Source organism: Nematolebias whitei, chromosome 4 (genome assembly GCF_014905685.2).
Source record: "Nematolebias whitei isolate Nwh7 chromosome 4, NemWhi1, whole genome shotgun sequence".
NCBI lineage: Eukaryota > Metazoa > Chordata > Actinopteri > Cyprinodontiformes > Rivulidae > Nematolebias > Nematolebias whitei.
This window is the reverse complement of record NC_056501.1, coordinates 22,945,299-22,964,993: the sequence shown is the minus strand read 5'-3', so window position 1 is coordinate 22,964,993 and position 19,695 is coordinate 22,945,299. Positions and strand designations below refer to the sequence as shown.

Sequence of the window (19,695 nt, the reverse complement as noted above, 5' to 3'; positions counted from 1 at the left end):
ATATATATACATATACATATATATATATACATATACATATATATATACATATACATATATATATATATATACATATACATATATATATATATATATATATACACACACACACATACTAAAATAAACTACTTTAAATTTATGAGAAGCTTTAGTTAAGTTACATGTGAAGACAGCACCATATTTTCATTTGTTCCACAGTTCTGCTTAGAAATTCCCTGACGATCTGACAGATGATGGGCCAACCAACCTGAGCTGTCTTCTTTCATCAGACCATTTTTGTTCCTCTCCTCCCAGTCGATCACCTCTTCATAAATGAGTTCTGTGTGGGAACAGAAAATGTTATGAGCTGTCACTGTGAACTGAAATGTAGCTGTAGGGATTTCAGTTCAGACCTGAGGTTGTGCAATGTCACAAATTAGTCACAATTGATATTTAGCTTTTCTCAGCCTTGTTCACACCAACATTCTGCCTGTCAATAATATTAGACATTATTATCTCGTGCTATTTTTCCAGACGGTTATAAAGGAAAAAAAAACAAAAAACACTCCAATTGCAGTTACTTTGAATTTTTACAAACATTTAAAAATAAAGTAAATCTGTTATTTTTACTTTAAAACATGATTTCTGATTTTAGGTTTAGAAATATAATAAAAGTGAATGTTTTCCTCTTGCTGCAATTGTTTACACACACAGATTGATTTATTACTCCTCTGAGGGTTCAGTGAAACATTGCTCCACACAAATAATCAAATAAATGAATGTAACTTTGCTTTATTCAGGGTCTACTTCCCAGTTACACCCCATAAGAGCAATAAACTCCCTACAAATACAGATCACTTATTCTTAATGTTTTTCACAAGTAAAGGTTCATGTTCAAGTTTTACATACACAACAAAGAAATCTCATATTGTAAGTAAGATTTCAGTTTCATCTGCTAATATACACCAAAATGCAGTTGTAGTGCTAACCTGTGTCCCTAGAGGGCAGCATATCTCACCTTTCCATTGTTCTATGGTGTGCTCTCTCTCCTCCAGCTGCTTATCTGAAATCTGGGGAGGAGGCTAAAAACAAAAAGGAAAGTTATAAATCAGGTCATTTACAGCTACGGCACTGCTACAGCGTGTCGCCAGCTGAGAGGAACCGTCTTCTCACCGCGTCTGCCTCTGCGGGGTCGTACCACACGTGAATGTAGGGGTGATGCAGGGCTTCTTCTACAGAGATACGGCATTCTGGATCAACGACCAGCATTTTGGAGAGCAAGTCTCGGGCTTGACACGCTGTTTGGGCAACACAGGAAGGGCTGAGTTCATATGAAAACAAGTGCCTGACATAATTTCATAAAGGGGATCTGGAGGAAAACTGATCAATTTCCTGTTCAGTGCAGAGCAGCGCTCTGAATGCATTAGTTTGAAACGTACTTGTTCCTTTAGAAAATGTCTCGTTATATAAATTAAACTAGCACCAGTAAAATCAACTGTCACTGGTAACAAAAAAATAAAAACATTAAAAAAACTAATAAAAGTTTAGTGTATTTCGGTGCATGAGGTTCTTACTCTTTAGTTTGTCGTGTTCTGAATCAGAGGGAAACGCCCAGTCCGGGAAAAGCTCGGCGAAGCTGACGCCTGCATACTGAGGCTTGTTCATCACGTAGTTCCTGACGGTCTCCATCAGTCGGTTCATAAACTCTAGACTGGGCGTTCCCAGAATCTCAATCACCTTATTCCACTGGTCGATGTCTGAACAACATTTCTGTTATGGAAAAGTACGGACCACATATGGCACACTGTGAAAGCAAACAAGTCTAAAAGTAATGAAAGAATCATCTGTAAGAAGACAAGAATATATTTTTATATTGGCGTCTCAGTGGAGCTAGCATAAAAAGGCTTGCATGCAAATACGACTATAAAGCCACTCTTTTGTTAGGGAGGTATAATATTTACTAAGTTTATCTTAGTTTAATATGCAAGCATGATAATGTCTCTGGTAATAATCCCAAAAAGGAGGGTATGCTTGAAAAAAAAGGTCCAGTTTTAAAAGTATTTTGTTTGAAATCAAGGAGGACAAATTTAAATAATGATATGGTAATGTTGACAAGTGCATACACTCATATTTAAAACATATAAAACAGTTGCAAAAACTAAAATATTTCTATTTTTTTTTTGTTTTCTAAGGGAACAATAATGAATTTGTTCCAAATTTTGTGCAGATTCCTCAAGCGGAAGTTGCAGTTCTTCATTTTGTACACGTGTGGCGCATGAACAAAATGAGCACAGTCCACACAACCATTTTAGAGTGGCTAAAAACACAGATGGACTTGATGAGCTGCTGGCTCACAACTGGAGAAGGTAATTACGTCTTCAGGATGAAAGGCAATCTAACCCTCACGCTTCTGCTCCTTGTTCAATCTCAGCGACTCGGCTACTAATGAGTTTGCTGATGAATGAGAGGACCAAACGGATGAGAAACAGAGACACAAACACTATACGTGCAAATGAAATGCTTCGATCTGATTCCCTCTAACAATTAAGAGAATTACAGAAGCACGAGCTTGCAGATTAATAATCACTGAAAAGAAAAGAGAACAGATGATGTGATGCATTCAATAATCCAAGTGGATACATCTAACAAGGGTGAGTCGGTTCCTCTGGAAGGATCTTTGTTCAAAATGACGCCTGCTGTAAATAATTTTTAATGTAAATGGTGCGTTTGGAGGACATGGGGAAACACAGCTCTGACAGAGGTCTGATAAATGTGAGGGATGCAAGAACAACGAGACGATGAGAGAAGTGAAGGATACGATCGGTGCCCTGGAAGATGACGCTGCCCTTTACCATTTCTCCCATGATGCACCCCACTGACCAGATGTCCACTGGAAACAGAGAACACACACAGTGACACACAAACACACACAAATATGACACATACAACCACACAAAGATATTATGAAACCAAAAATACAGCGACATCAGGTTTACAGTAAAATGACATGAATGAGGCATGGTTTCAGTGTGAATGACAAACATTGAAATGCAAAACACCAGCTGGCATTGTTTCGCTCCGTCCTCTGTTGCTTTCATCGTACAGCGCACATCTTCAGTCTGGCTTTCTTTGCTCTGGATTCAAACCGGCTGCAGCCTTCCAGGCCTTTCTCCTCGCCTCTGCTTATCAGTTTACACAGCTGTTGCTCTATCCCTCACCGTCCCATCAGTGTGTGTGAGCGTGCTTCACTCAGTGGGATGTAGTTTGTTTTCCCTCTAGCTCTGAGTTGGCTGTTTGCTTGAAAGCGTTTATAAGTGATAAAAGGCTGTTTACTCTTCTCTGTTCCAGTTTCAGAGGCTGAAAGCTCCGTTTGGCTGATAACGTCTCCATAGCTCTGCTGATATTTCTCTGCTGTGCCTGTACAGATATTACACAAATCGTTGATGTAAAACTTGCACAGCAGGGATTTTCAAAATGCACTCCTAGATTACTTGCTATAGTATATTTTGCCTGAAAGCATTTGAGATTAGAATTATGTTACATGGACTGGTAAACCAGTTCATCAGCCAGAATCAACCAGTCCTAAGCATGTAGGCACATCTTTAGGTAGGCCTGCCGCGATAAACAATAAATCTATTAATCGCATGATAAATGAAAATTATCGACCTCATTTTCATTTATCAGCTTTATTGTTTCTTCATGTCTCTCTCTTTCTACTGAAGACACTGGATGACAAAAGGCTCAACTCCGGTGCTCTTCGCTGACCCCTTCCCTTTCTCTTTAAAATCCATTTAACCGTCCAAAATCATGCTTTTGGATCGTTAAAAGCTAAGCTACGAGCTAAGCTATCAGGCCGACCTCGGGAAAAAACCTCCGTCTTGTCGAAGCTCCAAAATTCACAGTTGAAACTCATGCCTTCATGTAAAAAGTTGTTTTTCTCTGCAAAGAGAAGCTGAGAACTTGTTTACTGATTTTTTATTAAAAGCTGTGTGTGAAAAATGCTATGCTAAAGAGCTCAAACCACACCGAGCGTCCGCCATTTTGAGAACCGAAGAGAGACAGCCCATGTCACGTTAAGGGGCCTCCCTCCCATTTTTCTTAAAGAGACATGCTGCTCCCTCACTATCCATCCTTCGGTTCAAACAGTCTTACACTGCAATCCGGTGGTCAAAAAAGGTACTGTACTCAAAACAAATTACCCAACATTTCTTCATAAATTTGACAATAATTACTAATTATTCCCACACTACACTTCCATTTTCTTACTTGCACAAACAAAGTTGTATGAATAATTGTGTTGTTTTTATGATGGAGCAATGTCAAATCCAACAGGGACATTGGAAAGCCTTTGATTTTTCAAAATGTGGAAGAAAAAGTAAAAAGTTTTGTGCACAGTCTTATAGATTTTCACACTGCCTACTTTGAGCATTTGTCCAAATTCTGTCAATCATTCCTTAATCACAATTTTGCAGATTGTAATTGTTATGAATAATAAACTATCATAAGAACCACAAACTAAATAAAAAGCAACTTTTACATAGCAGCCTGACTTTTCTGATTTCTAACAACTGGCTTCAGTCGTAGAAAAACTATAAAGCGACTTCTACTTGTGGATGTTCATCCATCCATCCATTATCTTTACTCGTTTATTCCATTTTGGGTCACGGGGGTCGCTGGTGCCCATGTCCAGCAATCACTGTGCGAGGGGCGGGGTACACCCTGGACAGGTCGCAAGTCCATCACAGGGACACATAGAGACAAACGAGACAAACAACCATTCACTCTCTCACTCACACCTAGGGACAATTTAGAGTTACCAATCAGCCTAACATGCATGTTTTTGGTCTGTGGGAGGAAACCGGAGCACCCGGAGAAAACCCACGCATGCACGGAGAGAACATGCAAACTCCACCCAGAAGGCCCCTGGACCGGGGTTTGAACCAGGGACCTGTTCGCTGAGAGGCAGCAGCTCTACCAGTTGCGCCACCGTGCTTCCCCTTGTGGATGTTCATTAGATTTAATTTAAAGCCAAACAATTGTGCTTTCTTAACATCTTACTATATCTGGGGTTGATTTAAAACAATCAGCTACTGACACTGAATAAAACATCATCTCTGTATCACCTTTCTGTGCCGAAAAAAAAAAAACAATTATTAGTTTACCAAAGACAAACAATGAAGGATACAGTCCTTTCCGGGAAAGAGGACTTTGTGAGAGATCATTTCGGCCATTATGCAGCCAACTGACCACAGGTCCACTGAAGCAGAGTGTTACAAGAGGAAAAGATTTAAGAAAACCAGCAGAAGCATCAATGGATTAAAGACTTGAGGCAATAAGAAAAAAGATCAAGAATGTTATTTTGTCATCTACTTTTTGGAGCTTCTGTTAAGATCATGTCATATTGTTGCAGAGTAAAATTCTTAAGAACGTCCTTCACTTGTCCTCTCCTGTCGATGTTTGAACGATACAACTTATCTCACGTGGTTGCACCTACCATTCTCCTTGTACTTCATGCCCAGGATGACCTCTGGGGCTCGGTAGTATCTGGTTACCACGTAGGGGGTCATCATGAAGTTGGTGCAGGCTGTCCTCGCCAGGCCGAAGTCCAAGATCTTCAGAGTACAATCAGACTTCACTACTATGTTACTAGGCTTCAGATCCTGAGGGGACATAAAATCTATAAATCTACAGGAAAATATGCAAATGAGAAAATTGCACAAGCTAACAGTTTAGAGAGAGCCGGGTGGTTAAAACTTAAACAATCAATTTTACAGTCAGACACAAAAAATGTTATCACAATAGTCCTTGAACGTTATTAATATAAAAGTGTTATAGTATTCCTAAAAGTATTGCTGTAGTGTGAAGTACCATTCTCTGCCTGACACTGTAGGGTCAACAGCACAATCGTCCCCTGTACAGTAGTCCCTCACTACTTTGCGGTTTAACTTCCGCGGACTCACTATACCGTGGCTTGTCATCACACATTAACATTTTTTTTTTTTTTTTTATTGTACAGGACACGATTGTCAACTTTAATGTTACTCATGTGATTGGGACAGTACTGGATGCAGTATTATACAGTAAAAAGTTAACGAAAAATAAAATACTTTGGACAGACGCCACCATTTTGTAGTTTTCCCTCAATAAGCCTACACTGTATCCCTGCTCATAACTACATTTCCCAGAAGCCAACAGAGCCCCCCCTGCCCAGAAGCCCCTTTTCCTTCTGCTGAAATACTTGAGGGAAAGTTTTGATCTGATCGGACAAAGTTTGACACTTATTACAGTGACTTCAGCGCCCAGCGGAGAGCCACACGGAACTGGAGCAGAACTGGAGTAGAACCAGACCTCCAGACCCAGTGGTGAATCTTCAGAGCTGGTAGCTGGCCAACGAGGACTTACGAGTGGGGAAGCGCACCGCCAAAGGTCCAGCGCTGTTTCTGGAGCCCATTGGAACTTTTGTCATCCAGACTTGGACTTAATCGACCACCTCCGGTCCGCACCAGCCAACTGAAGGTCTGGCCCCACCCAAAATGTGTTTCAGCGCTCAAGGACAGCACTGAACTGAACCAGAACCCCAGACTCAGCGGAAAACTCAAGAGCTCCTAGCCAGCCCACGAGGAGTTCCAAGAGGGGACGCGCGCCGTCCAAGGTCCGCCGCTCCACCGCTCCACCTGGAGCCCACGAGGACCTTTTTCCTCTCTTTCAACCGGCCGACGAGGACCTCCGAGCGGGGAAGTGCTGATAAGTAAAATTTAGTAGCTACATATCTTGTTAAAATTAGTAGGTTTAATTGTTTAGAAGATTGATTGTGGACTACATTGCTGCTGGGTACGTCAAGTTCAAGAATCTCTATTATCCCCGAGGGGCAATTAGTAGTTTCACAGTCAAGTAGGCACACAAAACACCCAAACTAGACAAGACATTAAGACATTAAAATAACAGTACAGAAATGATCAGTGTTCATTGAGAAGCCTGATCGCTACAGGGATCAATGGGTTTTTTAGTCTGTTCATCCTACATCTGGGCTGCAGATACCTGCGTCCAGATGGAAGCAACCTGAACTCACTGTGGAGTGGATGATCAGGATCTGCCAGAATCAGCCTGGCCTTGTTCACTGACCTCGCCTTGTGCAGGTCAGTGAGGTTCTGCAGGGCTATGCCAGCAGTTCTGCTGCACATCCTGACAATCCCCGAGAGTTTGTTCCTGTTTTTGCATAACAATCCAAACCAACATCTGCAGCAACGGAACCGAATCGGACAGAACAGAGTTGGACCAGAACCGAGAGCTGCTGTTCTGCAGAGCCAGTAAGTAAAATTTAGTAGCTACATATAGAGTACTGTACATATGTTGTTAAACTGATGTAGGTTTAAGAGTTTAGAACATTGCAAGAGTGTGGGAGGGGTTTATAAAGCCTTAATATATATAAATACTAAAATAAATATAACGTTGCTACGTCGCAGAATTTCACTTTGGGGTTTGGAACCAAACACCCGCAATAAATGAGGGACTACTGTACTTACTCTGTGGATGATGCCGGCGGAGTGTAGGTGCCTGATGCCACAGAGGATCTGGTAGAGCAGGTAGGACATCCTCTCGTGGTCCAGATCCATGTGGATCACCTGACACAGGCTGGCATCCATCAGCTCCATCACCAGATACCTAAGAAAGAGGAGGGTTAAAGTAAACGTGTTAATGTGTAAAAATAAAAAAAGCACAGAAGCTCACAAACAGAAAAGGAGAGTACTGAACAGTTATTTGGAACAGCGAAGGAGGTTCATAAGTAAATTAGATTTTAGTTAAACTGAAAAAAATAAACGTTTTAAAGACTTCAGCTAGGAGCTGTTTTAAAGAGACCCTCCGCTGCCACTCACAGATCCTGGAATTCCTCCAAAGACTTCTGAGGCGTGAAAACATTGATCAGACGGATGATCTGCGAGCAGAGAGACAGGCCATTAGTTCACTTTGTTCTGCTCACATTCACTTCACTCGGAGGGAGAAACTGTATCAGCAGCGCAGAGTAGACTCTTTTCTTCTCCCAGTCAGTGCTGTTAACGCTTCAGCTTCCAGTCAGAGTCCAACAAACACTTTCATCAACGGTTAATACAGTCAACATTTCTGAACAGACTGTAATATGTTTGATTATCTCGCAGAAATGATTTAATGGCTGCCTAAAGAAAAATACATTCTTGTATAAAAATCCCATCCTTACATTTTTGTGGTTGACACATTTGAGCAGCACCAGCTCCCTGTAGGCTCGCTTTGCATGGGTCTGGTTCTGAAAGGGCCGGCAGAGCTTTTTCACTGCCACTGGTATACTGAGGACTGTATCTAGGGCAGAGCTGGACACATAAAGGAGAGAACAGAGACAAAGATCAGCAAACAAATGCATCAGTCCAGAAAGAAAAGAAAAAAAACATTTATCTGCCCCGAGGTAAAAACAAAAGTCTGAATTTGTTTTGCTCACCGAGGCACAAAAGAGAAACAAGTGCAACACATCAACGCAACAAAAAAGTTATAATAAGGTCAATTTATTTTGTAGCCTTCAGTGACAAGTTCGTTCTTTACGATCAGAAATATAAAACTCATAAAAACATGTCTGATGTTGGAATAATAAATGAATAATACAATGACATGACACCAGTCTGAGCCCAACAAGACGCCAAAAAAGCATTTTTAATTATTACTCCACGTGTTAACATTACACCACACATAGGTTAAATAAAGAACAGGCTGAAATAATTCATAATGTAGACCATAAAAGAAGAGCACTGTAATATGGCTCAAGTTTTAAAATACCAGCATTGTTCACGCAACTGTTTTAATGTATTCATTCATTCATTCATTCATTCATTCAACCTTTATTTCTACAGGTTAGTCTCATTGAGCCTCGAGGACTCATTTACAAGAGAGACCTGTTTGTGCTCTTTCAAAATGTATTTTTATCATCTAATGATTCTGGAGCATTTTTATTTCTTTGTTATTATTGTTCATGAAATATTGCTTGAAACGTGACATTCAAATGGAAATTCAACAATTTCCTGTGGGACCAATAAAGTTCTATCTTATCTTATTTAAAAAAATATATATGTTAAATGTCCAAATCTAAATTCAGCTAAAACCATATAAAAAATGTCACACAAGTTGAAAATCTCTTTTTGACTCTAAGCAGACGATTTTTAACTTGACTGGAGATTAATGACAGTAAATAACAGAGGGATTTGTTGTGGGGTTTGTTTGCCTTTTTTATTTTTTTTACTAATTTATGTTGAACTTTGTTGCAATTTACTTTAAAATGAGATTCTTGCAATTACTGTAACTTTATGTTTTAAAAATATACAAACAAACAAACAAAAAAGTGAACTAGCTACTGCATAATCTGCTTTATAAAGGAGATGTATGTGACTCTATTCACGTGTGTCCAAGAAACTAAAGACTCTTATTTGTGGATTGGTGACAACAGAGAGAAAGTTCTGTATCTTGGTACATTTTTGTGAATATGTTGGCACTGTTCTGATTTTATTATGAACACCCACATATTTCAGATAATTGTCTAGAAATGAGAAAAAAAAATGTTGAATTTGGTAAATAAAAAAAACATTTAGGAGAAATAAAGAGTGTGTTAGCCAGAAATATTAAATGTGTATACCGGTATTTATAATTGATATAACACAGTATTAAAAAATGCATAAAGTTACAAATGTTGTTTTTGATCTTGATCATCACCATCTTCATCATCATCATCATATTGTTGGAGTCAGCTTCCCCATCATCACAGACATCTACACCTCTAGATGCAGGAAGAGGTCCACCTGCATCATGAAGGACCCCACTCACCCAGCACACACTCTTTGCCCCGCTCCCCTCAGGAAGGAGGTTGAGGAGCATTAAGTGTAGAACCACTAGACTGAGGAACAGCTTCTACCTTGAGGCTGTTAGACTCATGAATCTCTAACCAGAATAATCATTGTGAAAAATCACATCAAGTTGCTGCTGATCCGTTTCATATTGCTGCTGATATGTTTCATGTTGCTGCTGATCTGTTTCATGTTGCTGCTGATCCGTTTCATGTTGCTGCTGATCTGTTTAATGTTGCTGCTGATCTGTTTCATGTTGCTGCTGATCTGTTTCATGCTGCTGCTGATCTGTTTCATGTTGATGTGTTCATGCATGCTCATCTGCTCACACAGACTCATGTTCGTGCTGCTGTTCAGCGTATTGTTTTTATGCTATTAGTGCTTAGTGTATATTTAGTTGTTGTTTTTCTTAGTTTATATCTTAGATCTTATAACTGTTTTTATTTTACATTTTATTGTTGGATGTTACTGGGACCCTGTGTACATAATTTCATTCCACCACATGTGGTGCGAACGACAATAAAGAATATCTGAATTTGAATCTGAATATGTTCCCAGGATTTCATGAAAACAAAATTCCCTGGGTTCTCCCTGAGTAAATCCTGAAATTCCAGGAGAAGTTTCAGTCTCACAAAACTCTCACAACTGGAATGGAGCATTTTCAAATGGAAGCATTTTAGGTGGCACGCAGAGTCACATTCAGAGATGACAGTACTGTAGCCTACAGTACGTGAATACAGAATCATTCCTAATAATTAATTATATTGTATAACAGATATTAAGTAGCCACCATAGCCAGTCAATAAGGACCCATGTATACATGACCTATGTGCACTGTAGAAGCAGAACATTGATATTAGCATTATTACATTTACACGTTCAAATCTCAGAAAGATCATCTTTAAATCAGCAGATCAATGTTCAAATTCCCTGATTTGTCACAGTTTTTTTTTTTTTTTTTTAATGTTTTTCTCAAATTCACTAAGCTTTCCCAGTCTGGAAAATGTGAAAGTAATTTTCCAGGTTGTTCCCTGATTTTCAGAGTTGCTTGGACCTGCACCAGGTTCTCACACATTTTCCACTTTGAAATTACAAACTTCTGGAATTTTTTTAAAACTTTGAGTTAGTTTTAAAGCCATCATTTAAGACAAAAAGTCTTTAAATGTATGAATATATTATCACAGTGGTGGAGTTTTATTATCTGTATGGAAAAGGTTCTTATTCTGCAGTCAAATACCACACAACAGTCCACCATAAGGGGGAACTTGGGGTTCAGTCTTGTCCGAACATCTACGTATAGAGGGAATGTGGATTGCAAACGTTGTCATTAGACCTTGCTAAAACCAAATTTCATACTGTGCCATAATTGTTTAAGACTCTGCACAGACCCTGACCTAAATGTGACAAAAATGTTCAAGAAGAATCGTATGCATCTGTGACATTTTCATTATGAAATTACCTTTCCAAAATACATCGAGTCATTGAAAGCATACGGAAGGCAGAGAAGCATCATGGTAAAACACAAATACTGTAACAAATAGGCACAAGCTTCTTACCAGACGATGCCTTGGGCCCCGGAGCCGATGGCACGAAGCTGCTGGTAGCGCTTGAGGACAGTGAAGGTGGAGTCTCCCACCTGGACACTGTAGAACTGTCCGTCCGCCTCACTCATCCTGCTGAACAGTCAGGACCACCAGGACTGTCTGCAGAGTCACATGGACACACATCAGATTACCACCTAAACCCAACACATCAGTGAGATCAGGTCGTTCCACTGTTAGAGGATTACTCAGTTGGTTTTCAGATCGGTATGAAGCCAGACCATCGCGGCTGCCCAGTTTGGTCATCAGACAACACTTGGAGTGGGTTGTTGCTGACGTCAAAGCTGTTAAGTGTTTTGGTGTGCGACTGTGAGCGAGCATCATGGAGAACAGAGGAGGCTGACAGCCTAGTGTTCCTGAGGCTCTTCACTGCCATCTCCACACTCAGGCTCATCCCCAGTAAACACACACACCAACACACACAGGACATGGTGCGAGAATGTCCCGAGCACATGCATGTTAAAGAAACGTGATGCGTTTGAGGGTTCATAACAAACATGGGCAGTCTTTGCACTGATTCGGTCAGGAAGTGGAGTCGTATTATTCTTGGCACTTGTGTGTGTGTGTGTGTGCGTGTACTTGTACGTGGGCGAAAACACACAAATGTGTAGCTATGCAACAGCGAGCAGTCACGGTAGTTATCATTCGCTCCGAAAACAGCCACAAGTTCAACTGAGGGTGATTTTTTTTTAAATATTTTTATTTGTATGACATGATAAAAACACGAAGTCTGGCTGGTTTGGATGCTCGGGGATAAAACTGTAAACAAAAAGCAGCGACGGAGGAGTGAGATGTTAAGATAGAACGGAGCCTGAAAACATTTGATGCTGCCTCATCTGTGAAACTACTCTGGTTTACACACATGCTAAAGTAAAAAAATTAAATAGCAAATCTAAAAACAGACGTTCAAGATTAAATATGATTAAATATGTTGTCAGTGATTAGATTTTTAAAATACTTAAATAAGCAACGGCACTATTTTGTAAATTATTTAATGCTCCCTTTTTATTTTTTCAGACGAGATGAAATTACATCAGACTAACTTCTACGGCTTTTAAAGAATTTTGTTTTTCATTTACACTTTACAAACTGGCATTTCCTACAAACATGAGCGCAGTCTTGCTGAGAGCATGAGCCGAAAAAGACAGTTTCTGAAAGGCAGCACGAGTTGCTCCAAAACCTGTAAATATAATTCAGTTTACTGTAAATCTTCAGAGGTATTTACTGTATTACGTGTACTGATGCTCCCGGCACCACCGCAGGAAGACGACTGGCTTTTAAAGAAAGAAGCAGACTTTGGCCTGGAAGATGCTGCGTCCATAATCTCCAATACGAGTTTGAAAACGAGATTTAGCTAAACAGCTAATCTAAAAAAAAAAAACCAATAGGGTCAGAAAATTTAGTGGCATTTCTGAATTTAGAAAGGTCATCTCCTTCACATACAGTAGTAAACTTTATTTTGTATTTACAGATTCCTTAATGAAGTGTGGTCCATGATGGTCCATGTGGGATTGTGTTGAGGAAACTACCTTTGTGTTAATACCAACAAAGTCCATGCTCAATAATCCAGGTATACAATCCAACAATTTTCAGTCAGGTCATCAGGACAGTTTCTTTTTTTTTTTTTTTCTGAAATGTTTCACCTTCTATCCAGAGGGCTTCATCAGTCAAGGAAACGCACAACACAAAACTGATTCTTCCCCCAACAGTTTACTCCAAAGTGGACCAAGCCAAAGAGACCAATCTTAGCACCAATATAACTGGTTTGTTCCACTTTGGGGGAAGAATCAGTTTTGTGTTGTGTATTTCCTTGACTGATGAAGCCTTCTAGATGGAAGGTGAAACGTTTCAGCAAAAAAAGAAACTGTCCAGATGACCTGACTGAAAATTGTTGGTTTGTGGTAATGCATTCACTGGACTGGGACTGTTGGAGACTAGTTAGCAACAAAATTTGGTACATTTCCATCTCCCTGACTGCTGACTGTTCTGACCCTTTAACTTCGCCTCGACCCTACCCGAGTCAGCCCGGCGTGGGTTCAGTCTTTCCATTGGGAGGTGCCACCCACTTTCAGCTCTGTTCTTAGAAGCTACTCATTCCAAGCGTTCCGGGTGGAGCTGAAAGTTTGACATCAGCAGACTGCAGGACAATGACTGGCCAGCAAGAAACGTCAATCATGAGAGTGTCTCCGTCACAAGAATCAAACCCACCATTTTATTTTTATTTAATTTTTATATATACAGGTAAATCTCATTGAGTCACAACGGATTATTATCAAGAGACCTGTTTTGGGAGCAGATGGAGGGAGTTAAGGGTGGAGGCAAGTGTGGGTGTTTCACCTTTTCTACCCACATTTAATGTTGTCAGTCCAGGGAATCGAACTGACAACCTTCTGATTACAGGCCCACCTTCTCTAACCACTGTGCCACCACTCCCCAAAACCTCTTTAAAATCTCCCAAACACACCTTTGTTTTTAAACTTTCCAAAAATATATAACACATCCACCAAACTGGCAACACTGTGGTGGTATGAGGAGGTGGAGACGTTCCCGTGCTTTTTGGCTGACGACAGAATCCAAACGGAGCTAGACCAAATGGACTCGACTTACAGTCTCCGACTGCTGGAGGGAAGGTGGCCTCAACTCAGCCATGGCAGAAAAAGGTGGCAGAGAATGGCGAGTGTTTTGTGACTTTACTTCTCTTTCATTTACTCATTGGTGGAAAGTTTTTGGCGGCTGTGCTATGACGAACCACCTACGTTGAGGCAACACCCAGTTCCATGTGAAACTACCAGATCTAACACAGTATAGAACTGAATCTGGTCCAGTTAGGACGAAGTGAGTCCTAGTGACACTGGACAATGTCAAAACTGGATCTGTAACCAGCATGATGTGTAGCTGCGTTTTGACTCAGCACATTTTTGAAAATACCAGTCTATTTATTTGTCCATGGTTTGCAAAACTGTATTTTCGGCCGTGCCGTTTTTTTTTTTTTTAACCACCACATCAAACTTTGTACCTACTTTGGCAGCTGGCCCCCATTTTTATGATTTAATCTAGAAGAGAAAAACTTTTGAAATAAAAACGGGCAGATTTGGAACAGTCGACACGGCGTTTAGAACTGGACATTAAGAGCCGAAGCCTTGTACGTTTTCTATCACGAGGAACGATCTCGTATCAGATAGATTTACGTAAATTTAAAAAGGTTTGCGACCGGTTCAAGATGACTGTTTTGAGAGAAAATTTGTGCACCAGTTTCTTCAGCTTGTTCAAAATTCAAGTGAGCAGACTGCAAACCTCTGTGACCCACTCAGGGAAATTGAAAACGCCTGAACATTTCGAAACATTATGGAGAAACCCACAAATGCCGATTGCCAACTAGTCAAGAGTCGCAACCTACTGTGACATTTCATTTAAGATATTAAGTAAAGGGAGGCAGCATCATCCTTTATGAACTGTGGGCCAACAACTACAGCAACAATTTAAAAACATAAAAGCATCAGACGTGTTTATCTACGTTCTTCCTCTGCTTTCCTGACAGTTTCTCCACCTTTTACATCCAGCTGGCTCTGTTACCACACCTAAAAGGCAGCGCTGCAAAAACCGTCACTTCCTTTCCCCTCTCCGAGTGGTCTTTTTATTATAGTTGTTTTTATGCCACTGGCATCTCCTCTCTTCTCTGGTCTTTTCTGGACTTCAACCAATTTCCTCCACGAACAGCCTGGCAGATGCATTTTTCAAAATAAAAACTGTGATAATAACATACAGGCAGCCATGCGTCATCTACACCCCCCCCCCCCCCCCACACACACACACACACACACACCAAGAAAATATTAATCCTAATGTTGTGACTGTACATTTGAAAAAATGTGAAGGTTTTGTTTCAATCCGCAATATAAATTAGACGCCACGTTATTTAGGCTTGGAAGCCGCAAATCATCAACATTACTATTTTCATATATTTACTGTTATTTTATTCTAATTGAATGTCTGATCTATTGATTCTCGTACACACGGTTGGGGGGGGGGGGGGGGTCTAATCATAAGAAAGACTCGTCTCGCCCAAAATAAGAGCAACAGATGTACAACTGTTAACTTGCCAGCAAAAAAACCCGCCATCAGATAAAGAGGAAATCTGTGATATTCAAATAAGGATTGATTAGTTTAAATGGCCCTGTGATGGACTTGCGACCTGTCCAGGGTGTACCCCGCCCCTCGCACAGTGATTGCTGGACATGGGCACCAGCGACCCCCGTGACCCAAAATGGAATAAACGGGTAAAGATAATGGATGGATGGATGGTTTAAATGGAAAACCTGGAGCAGTGAGGTTGCACTGCAAGGTGGATGAGTCACGGCGTTCACTATCATATTTCTAACCCTCAACGATGAGATCATGACACAGCTGCTCCTGGAAATGTGGATGAAAAAAAAAAAAAGCTAAGAAAAGAACAAAACAAAAATGGTGCTACAATAGTCATTTAAAATACAAAGAAGGCTGCTCTTGAGCAACATCTCCACAGACATTATTAAAGCTGTGTGCAAGTAGCAAGCCGTGTTTTCAGTTCAAATTAGCACAGCGAATTGCTTTCTTTTGGTGAACGGTTTTATATTTTTGTTTCTCCACTATAACGAACGACGGGAGATTTAGGATCAGTTTTGAGTCCAATGTGTGTACATTGAGAATGTATGCATATTATTACAACAAAGACATTTAGGGAATCTTTATGAGAAATAGTGTCTAAGTTTTCAAATCAGTTCTGGTTACAAATACTTAATAGCCTGTATTAGGTTGGTGGGTGCCCTTTAAGCGTTTGGCTTACTGTCTTGCTCAAGAGCACTGGTCAAAAATCAAACAAATGGTAAAGCTTTACAAACTAAATACAGAACTCTTAGCTTAATTCAATGCATTTAGGCTCTTTTTCAAAGGAGATTTATAAAGACGAAAAACAGATTCTAGCAATGCACCGATGAATCGGACGGACGATTTATTGGCCCCGATTTCCTTAATTTTGGGAAATCGAACGATAATTGCATGAGAAACTGATTTTTTTGTTTTTTGTTTTAACAATTGTCTGAACTTCATTTATATTTCAGAGCACTACCTCATGGCCAGTTAAAACAAGTTCGTATTGTTTCTAGAATAATGTTCCAAGGGTATGTTTTCAATAAACTAATATTGGAAAATTGAAGGTGCATTGTGACCTTATAACACCTGACAGTGTTGATTATAAAATAAAATCGGAATCGGCAGGTCAGACTTTTTAGAAATTGGTGATCGGCCAGAAAACTGCAATCGGTGCACTCCTAATAGCTTCTTATCTAATTTTGATTCCATGTTTCATGTTTTTGTTCCTGCAGGGAGAGCTGATAGATGCAGGTGACCTTCATAAAACCAAAACTCAAACTACTCACACAGTTAAGAGTCCAATTCAGTCCAGCACAGCTTAAGGTTCTGATGTGGCCGGATGGTAGTCAGTTAAGCTGGTGACGACAGTGTAATAACCTTAAACCTTAAACAAAGTCATTGTTTTGTAGCAGGGTTACAAAACACATCTACAGCCAGGATGCTGCTGCAGCTTCACGTGTCAACTCAGCATTTAGGGGCAATCTTGAAAAGGATGTTGAGATAAGTTAACACAAAAGAACTTAAGATGATGTATATTATAAAATGGGTTTGCACGTTAAATTGTTTATGAAAGTCATGACATATTCACACAGTGCACATATGGTGGGCGACTCTGATGATTTTCTGACTTAAATAAACTAAATATGGGTGAAAACAGCACATGGTCTCACCACACCTGGTGTTCATAGAACAGGTGTAACCCTACTAAAGTACTATTTAAAAGTGCTATGTGTACACCAACACCGAGTGTCAGCCATGTGCATTCATAAACCAAATTGAAGTCAAACAGTATAAAAACAGACATTTTAAATTTCAACAACGCGCATGCGCACTGTGAAATACACGCAATTCCAGTATGACACATCGAGTCCGCAGCGCTGCTGGCATTCGGTGCTTTAACAATCACAAACCATCGGTTTACATTGCTAAAGTTACACCTGAATGAACCACATCGCCGTATACACTTCTCCGTTTACATGGCTCATAGTTAGCGGGGCCTACACGACCAGTCTTTCCCAGCTCTATCGGCAGCAATGCGGTAGTCGGGCCGCCGGGGCTGAACTGGAAACCCTGGCGGTCCAAGAGGCGAGAGGAGGCGGTGGCGGCTGCAGCGGCAAGCTTACCTTCTCCGTTCGCGGCTCCCAGGGAACTCCCATGCGTCCAAGACGCGGCTGAAACTCTCTTCCAGTCTTTCAGGGACCAATGTGACTCGGAAAAGTTTCGGAAAACCACCGTTCCGACTGTCACGACCAACAGACCTTCCTCCGGTTCTTAGCTAACTAGCAGCAGGGAGCCACAACAAGCAGAGACCGAGCACTCAGTGACGTCATCACGCACGGTTTACGTAAACTCACTGTTTTTTTTGTTTTTTTTTCTCCATGAAAACTACAGAAGCATCACTTTATATGAATATCAGTTTATTTACTGGAGTTCATATAAATAATTTCCATTTTCTATTACAAGACTTTTTCATTTATTATGTTCTGTTCAAATAAAGGGCACGCTCTGCTGTAAAATCCTAATAGAGCTTTAAGATTTTTGAACTTTCATCCATACATCCATTATCTTTTTCCTGCTTCTTCCATTTTGGGTCACCGGTGCTCATGTCCAGCAATCACTGTGCGAGGGGCGGGGTACACCCTGGATGGGTCACAAGTCCATCACAGGGACATATAGAGACAAACAACCATTCACTCTCTCACTCACACCTAGGGACAATATAGAGTTACCAATCACCCTAACATGTATGTTTTTGGTCTGTAAGAGGAAATCGGAGTACCTGGAGAAAACCCACGCATGCACGAAGAGAACATGCAAACTCCACCCAGAAAGGCCCCAGGACAGGAATTTGAACCAGGGCAACCTGCTCACTGAGAGGCAGCAGCTCTACCAACTGTGCCACCATGCTGCCCCTGTCATCACACTTCTTCTTAAAAATGGGCATGAGCACACTTCTCCCCCATTCCTCAGGCATTTTCTCACCCTCAAATATGCCATTGAATATTTGAGTCAATAACCTCGCCGCCATCTCATACCATACCATACCATTTTATTTATAGAGCACTTAAAACAGCGACAAGGCCAACCAAAGTGCTCTCCAAGACATTTCCAAATCTCCACTGGTATGTTATCAGGTCTCACTGACTTTCCCTTCTTCGTTGTTTTCAGAGCTTTCTGAACTTCACCCTCACTAATCTTTCTCATTTTCTGATCTACAGCTTCTAGGACCTCTTCTCTTCTTTTTCTTTCATTCTCTTCATTCATTAGCTCCTCAAAATACTCCTTTCAACTTCCCATCATGGTCTCCTCATTTGTTATAGCATTACCATTCCTATCTTTAACAGGCCTAACTTGTTGCACATCCTTTCCAGCCTGATCCCTCTGTCTCGCCAATCGCTGCAAGTCCTTCTTGCTCTCTTTAGTGTCCAACCTCCCAGACAACTCATCTTATGGCTTCTGCTTTGCATTGGCTATCTCCCTCATTGCTCTAGGTTTCATTCCCTTAAGTTACAAGTCTCTCTTGTCAATGAGTCCTCGTGACTCAATAAGCCTAACCTGTATAAATAAAGGTTGAATGAATTGAATGAATGATGGTTTACTTCTTCAGCCCTCATTGTTTCATCTCTTCTTGGCTAACCTTGTTTCCTGCATTTCACTTTTCCACCACCAGGTCTCCTTATATTTTCTCTATCCAGATGACACACAAAGTACCCTCCTACCTGTTTCTCTAATTACTCTCGCTGTTGTAGCCCAGTCATTTGGAAGCTCTTTCTTAAATAGTAAATGGTAAATGGACTGTACTTGTATAGCAAATTTTTAGCTTATCAAGATACTCAAAGCACTATACACTACAATCTGTGCCCTCATTTACCCATTCATACAGCACTCTACAATATCTCTGCAAAGAATAATCAGTGCTTTATCACATTCACACACTGATGGGACACACATCAGAGGCAATGAGGGGTTCAGTGCATGTGACTGCTGGTAGAATTGAACCCCCAACTCTTTCTTTGAAGGGTGACTGCTCTAACCACTCAGCCACAGCCGCCCACTCAGAGCCTTTAACAGCTCCTCTCTGAATTTCTCACAACATTCTTCTTTTGTCAGTTTCCACCATTTGGTCTTTT

At 40.6% G+C, this 19,695-nt stretch overlaps 1 protein-coding gene across 2 annotated transcripts in view; it reads right to left on the bottom strand.

Moving 5' to 3' along the window:
* mapk9 (mitogen-activated protein kinase 9) overlaps positions 1–17,906 on the bottom strand; it is a 19,035-nt gene extending 1,129 nt beyond the window's left edge. The window contains exons 1-11 of one of the 2 annotated variants that reach the window (XM_037675316.1): positions 17,689–17,906; positions 11,393–11,539; positions 8,192–8,321; positions 7,854–7,912; positions 7,503–7,641; positions 5,474–5,639; positions 5,165–5,236; positions 1,554–1,736; positions 1,153–1,277; positions 998–1,061; positions 248–319 (exon numbers count right to left, since the gene is read on the bottom strand). In XM_037675316.1, the coding sequence (XP_037531244.1) occupies positions 248–319; positions 998–1,061; positions 1,153–1,277; positions 1,554–1,736; positions 5,165–5,236; positions 5,474–5,639; positions 7,503–7,641; positions 7,854–7,912; positions 8,192–8,321; positions 11,393–11,508 (1,126 nt within the window). In that variant the 5' untranslated portion in view covers positions 11,509–11,539; positions 17,689–17,906. Of the gene's footprint in view, positions 1–247; positions 320–997; positions 1,062–1,152; positions 1,278–1,553; positions 1,737–2,797; positions 2,870–5,164; positions 5,237–5,473; positions 5,640–7,502; positions 7,642–7,853; positions 7,913–8,191; positions 8,322–11,392; positions 11,540–17,688 lie in introns of both variants that reach the window. The other variant, XM_037675315.1, reaches the window with a different exon arrangement.
* Positions 17,907–19,695: the final 1,789 nt, after the last annotated feature.